Genomic DNA, 5,983 nt, shown 5'->3' with positions numbered 1-5,983 from the left:
TTAAAACCAGGAAAAGACAACACTTATGCCAAGTTATGACAATATCTGTTTCATATCACAATATCAATATAATATCAATATATTGCCCAGCTCTACTGCTCATTAAGGTTCATTTACAGCGCTGTAGTTCATAGAGGACACATGCATATGTATCTGGATATCTGTCCTGTGCACGCACGGATGTACACACACACGCATGTATGCACACACAAAGCCATTGCAGCCAAGCGCTCTAAATTATGCAGTGGCATATGCCTTCCTCAGACACAAATCTCCACCATCTTAACACAAAAGGCCTTCTCCCTATCTGTGGAGCACACCGGGTCCTGGCTAACAGCCTGGCATGCTGAGGGGATTAGGGGGAAAGAATGTGGAAGAGAGGGACCAAAACACACACACACACACACACACACACACACACACACACACACACACACAAAACATCTTTCCACATCAACACAGATATTCTTTTGTCCTTGGCAGGGTGAAGCAAGTTGCCCACATTTCCCCCCTCTTCCATGCTAAAAAGGCAGCCGTGCATGTGCAGTGGCAATCGTTAATGCTAAAGAAAAGTCATCCCTGTGTCGTCCTCCCGGCTCATGAAATTCTTCCGTCCGAGGAGCTGAGCGAGATAAGGCAAGCCGAGGCAGAGCATATTACAGCTCAGAGGATAGCAGCCGGAAAGACTTTCACTTACGTTGGGCACAACACATAATCTTCACATACACACAGTGAAAGCTAATGCACATTTGTGATATACCAAACTACTGAAATGAACCTCTGAAAACCTCTACTCAGGATAACTTCTCGTTTCTTTTGAGATCCTTTCTCTCTTCATTCTGTGTCTAAATTAGCTTTGTATCAACTCACTTGGCAATGGCTTGAATGCAACAGACGTTCATCAATATCAAAAAGTTACACACTTAAGCTTTAACACTCTGATGGATGGAAAGACTGATGTGGGATTTCAGGAAGGTGATCTACTGTACCATGTGAGTGACCAGGATGGATTGCATCTTGGCGGCGCCGAGGTAGCCCAAGATGTAAGAAGCAAACAGAGAAGCCACCTAGAAAGGAAACCAAATCGACAACCATAACAATGTACTCCAGGAAACATAACTCCCCCCCCCCCCCCCCCCCCCGCCTTAACTCTTGTTATCTCTACACTACGGCTATCTAAGACATACATTTACCCCCCAGAAAGGTTTCATAACAGAATGACTTCATTATTTAAATTTGCATTATTTCAATGATGCATTATACAACTCAAAGTAAAAAACCTTTCCACATCATCACATATTCCACTTAACAATTCTGTTTCCTCATTATACTTCTTAAATGTTGAATTACATTTCTTGAAACGGTATTGCAAAAGCCTGTTTTAACTTTTTGTTATTCCTTTTACTTTATTTCTTATTATTAATTGCTTTAGCTGTGTCTACCACACAAAAACAGAATAGAATATAGAATTATTAATGAAAAATGTAAGGTTGAGTTGAAATAAATACTTTAAATGCAAATATTAATTATTAAGTTGTAATAGCTAGGATTCTGTATGTGGCAAATTCCGGTCCCATAGCTACATACAGTTTGCATGCCTGCAACTACATACACACAGTATATATATATAATATATATTATATATTATATATATATATATATAATATATATATATATATATATACCACACCCAACACACACACACACACACACACACACACATACACATATATATATATACATATATATATAGACACAAAATACTATAGAGATTAATACCTGCAAATTTGTAGTAATGTTTGTGATTCTAAAAACTTTTAAAAACCAGCAGAGTGTACTATGTCAATCTATTCCCACTCCTTCCACACTGAGGAGTAAGCAGTGTGGGGGGGGGGACATACAGTATTTGTTAGGCACACAGTGGATGAGGCGGACAGGCTCAATTAGCCGCTGAAAAGAACAAAACAAAGCAATAACAGCTGTTAAATAACTTGTCTCGTGTACATAAAGCTGCAGTGCCCTGAGGGGGCCGCCGACAGCGTGGGCTTAACTGCTGCCGAGCACAGACGCTGGCAGCAGTGACCCTCTTATTCTGGAGTCATGGTTCAGACTCCGGCTCCTCCGTCTGTCAGCCTACACTATTTAACCCACCACTTCTTTCTTTAACTTGTGAGTCTGCATCTCTTTATCAGTCTCAACGTTTTCCACTTGCACATGCTAATGATGTTAAAAGCATATGTTCCTACTGTTTGTTATGAGAGGTTTATGAAACAAGGATATAAATGGCGTGTTCTTGTAATTTAGTCATCTCTGTCCCCTTTTCTTTCCCGCCTCTTCGTATCCCTCCCACCCTGGCTAACTTCTGCAATCTATGCACCTTCCTTACCCGAGTCCTCCGTTCTCTCCAAGTCTCTATTTTCTCCCTAATCTCTCTGCCCCTTCTGTTTTCTTCCCACATTCTCTCTCTCTCAGTGTCTCTCTTGCTCTCAGTTTACCTGAGTGAGCAGCACAAACTGGGCAAACTGCCAAGGAAGCATAAAGCACAAATTGGAGATGCCCAGGGCGACCATGGCTGTCCTGCTCGGGTTCCGTGTCCTGGGGAGAGAAGAGAGACAGAGGAGGGGAGAGAAACAAAAAACAAAAAAACATAGTGGTAAGAGAGTGTGGGTTTAGAGGAGATAAGAGAAAATGCATTAAGACGGCTGAGAAAACGCACACACCTACACAAGCACACACATTCAATTTCCCTCTGCGTGTACTACAAAGCCCCAGTTATGCACCGAGCCAGCCACAGAAATACGACACACAGTTCATTCTCCTTTTAAAGCTGGTGGTGGCGGCGTCCGCTAGTTGATGTGCAATGAGAAAGATTACAAGTGACAAGTACGTTAGCTCAGCACGCTGCCTGCTTCAGTGCATGATTTAGCAGAAAACAGAAGCAAGCTGAGCTTCCCCCCAGTGATCACGACACACAGGGACAATTGTAGCATGTCTTTCTTTAATGTGACAGGGAAACAGCTGTTGGATCATGTTTTACTTCTGTTGTTTCACGTACTGTATCTAACTGGGTGTTAAAATGAAAAGAAAACCACATGCTTGTCCATGTTTTTTGTTTCAGGCACCAATGTTCAATAAGATCTGGGGAGTTAATACCAAAGTACTGGACAGTGATCCACCACCACTTACACGTATTTAGCAGAGGGTTTAGGGGTCCTCCTTCTACATTACGTTTTTCAAAAAACATAATGCATTACAACATACAAACAACAACAACATACATTTTGGACCATTTATCATAACCATATCTGTGTCTAAATGTAAAGCTAGATAGTTTTGATGCTTACATTCATTGTATAATCTTCACTGCCCCACAAGGAGCAATGTGGAAGAAATGCATTCCAGGCTGTTTCGGATGCCAGTAGATGAATGACTAGCAGGCAGCCTGAAGATATTTTTTTTAACAATATTTGTACATTACGTAAACCCACCAACCTGTTCTCGCAGCTATAACCTACAAAGGATAGACATGGTTATGATACCAGACTGGCCGTAGGTTATGGCTTTACGCTGCTAAATTCCCAGAACCCATGCCATTAAAAAAATGGTAACATATAGAGCTGTAAATATTGGACCAGCCTCCCCCAACATTTAATCTTAATGGGAAATACTTCAAGCTTCAAAAAGAATCTAAGAGAAGCTGTTATCAGCAATTCATTTCTATTGTCTTTTTTTCTTTTTCTTTACTATATATTTTATTTCAGAATACGGTTTTCTTTTGTTGTTTTTATAACACGAACATCCTGCTAATGTGCCTTTTGTTTTTCTAAATCCAGCAGGTTTTCATTGTTCTAATATGACATGCATTTTGCTTCATAATAATTTTTTTGTATTGTGTTTGACCCCCAGAAGAATAGTTTCACCACGGTGAAGACTAATGGAGATACCTAAACAAACTATTTTTCCACATGATAAACTATATTTTACTATTCATTCAGCTGAGGTGGTTCCCAAAATGGCTTGGGTGCTGCACCTAAGCCTTGGCAATGTGTACTTTAGGTGCACTCACTGCTGGATAAAAAAGAGAAACCCTAAATTACACAGGTAAAACTCCAGACAAGATTTAGTATTAAACTTAAAGAAATAAAATTATTTTTGTATGTTGTAATATAGATAATTTGCTAACATGGTAAAAGAAGACTTGTAGCAGGATAATCTGGACCACTGTGATTTTGAGGCCGAGATGCTGGCGGAGAGTTTACCGTAGGATGTAGGTGAGAAGAAGCATCTGCAGGACTAAGAAGGGGTAGGCAAAGCTCTCCCTCAGAGGCGGAGTCCACATCACACGAGTGCTCTGATGACATCCAGGAAGATGCACATAGACAAAAAAAACAAAACATGCACAATTAAAAACAAATCAAAGCATCACAGCTGTGCCATTTAGGTATTGGACTTGGACTATTAGACTGTATCAAAGAACTCCGATCGGGGAACAAAAAACTTGATCGGGACTTCCTAAGTTTTTTGGTCCCAGGCTGCCACGCATTCTTGATTGTTTGTAAAAAGGGAAACCTTTTTCTATTGCTTGATAAAGTCCCCTATTTATACAGACTTCCAGTGTTTTCTCTATGTTGATTTAGTAGTGGCGCACCGTCACGGCAAAGTTTCTGCCGCCACGGTATCAGAAATAGGGCAGACGCACAATGTAGATGCGGTTGGCTTTTAAATGATCCAGCCTGTTAGCTGCTCCTCACATTGCAACAACAACAAGTAGAACTATTCAGAGGTTATTGGGCCCGCCCAGTTTAACGCCACATACTGTTGTGTTGGTGTAGTTTATTGTCAAAACGTTCGCTTTCTTCCGAGTCGACTATTAAATGAACAGCTCTGCCAAAAACGTCACCACGTTGGGTCTGTTCTGATTGGACAATGTTAAACTTTGCCCGTTCTGTCAACTCATCGTCCTGATATCAAACATCTGGTAATATTAAAACATTAAGTGAGTCAGTGTAATGTAATATAAATTGGAAATAGTCTATAAATGTAGTCAATTGGGTTTTGGTTTCCTTATGAAGAATTTCTTGTAAAGTTCATTTTGTAGACCTGTTGTAGATGTTAAGTGCCCTATTGTTGGGACAGACCTGCCCCCACTGCTGAAAAAAAATCCTAAAAGGAAACACTGCAGATTTTACGCTAATATGTTACAAGTTTGGAACCTCGGCGCACTCAGCTACATTACCAAACTACTGCTTCCTCAAATAAAAAAAAAAAGGGATAAACCACAGATGTTCCTAAAATCGACCACTGCACTCAGGGGAAAGAAAAGACTGGAATGAAGAGAGCATTGTGTTTGAGAGGATTGAGAAACACCTGCGAGTGTGTTATTGAAATGTCGGCATATCAACTGGGAAAAAAAGAGATACTATTTGTTGCAAAGGAAATTGGAGAGAAGAAGGTGGGAGGAGGGACTCAGCTTTCAGTGCCAACTGAAACCAACTCTAAGCTCCTTTGAGGGAAAAAATGAGCCCCGCTACTTTTCAGTAATATACAACCAGATAGACTTATTGCACAGAATTATAGTACGAAGCAACAAGTGTTTAGTTTCCCTGACTCACTGACACTGATTTTAAGGGTAATGCACTTACCTCGCCGTGATTGAAGAAAAAACACATCGTGGTGACAACGCCGCCCAGTCGACTGCCACTAGACAAGAGAAATGGAAAGTGAGGACAGAAGACAGAATACATATTTGACAGGAGACCGCTGTACTCTGTTAACTCTATTGTGTCTACGTCTGACAGCTGACAGCTGAGCAATGACATGGCCTATAAAAATCCATCATCTCGTCTCAGACGCCCACCAGAGCGTGAGAGCGGAGTTACCTGAGGTAGGCACCGTAAATGAAGAACAGGCTCATCATCGCGCCGTTCAGCAGGAACACAAAGGCCACGTAGAAATACGCCGGGTCGCCCATCCCTAATGTGCA

The 5,983-nt window shown here is 41.0% G+C and overlaps 1 protein-coding gene across 1 annotated transcript in view; it reads right to left on the bottom strand.

Annotated features, from left to right (window-relative positions):
- dpy19l1l (dpy-19-like 1, like (H. sapiens)) overlaps nt 1-5,983 on the bottom strand; it is a 26,175-nt gene that overhangs the window by 12,386 nt on the left and 7,806 nt on the right. Inside the window, exons 6-10 of the mRNA XM_032517573.1 lie at nt 5,880-5,973; nt 5,643-5,700; nt 4,260-4,351; nt 2,496-2,595; nt 990-1,067 (exon numbers count right to left, since the gene is read on the bottom strand). Of these exons, the coding sequence (XP_032373464.1) occupies nt 990-1,067; nt 2,496-2,595; nt 4,260-4,351; nt 5,643-5,700; nt 5,880-5,973 (422 nt within the window). The remainder of the gene's footprint in view (nt 1-989; nt 1,068-2,495; nt 2,596-4,259; nt 4,352-5,642; nt 5,701-5,879; nt 5,974-5,983) is intronic.

The sequence above is a fragment of the Etheostoma spectabile genome, chromosome 6 (assembly GCF_008692095.1).
Source record: "Etheostoma spectabile isolate EspeVRDwgs_2016 chromosome 6, UIUC_Espe_1.0, whole genome shotgun sequence".
Taxonomy (NCBI): domain Eukaryota; kingdom Metazoa; phylum Chordata; class Actinopteri; order Perciformes; family Percidae; genus Etheostoma; species Etheostoma spectabile.
This window is presented reverse-complemented; position numbering and strand designations above follow the sequence as displayed.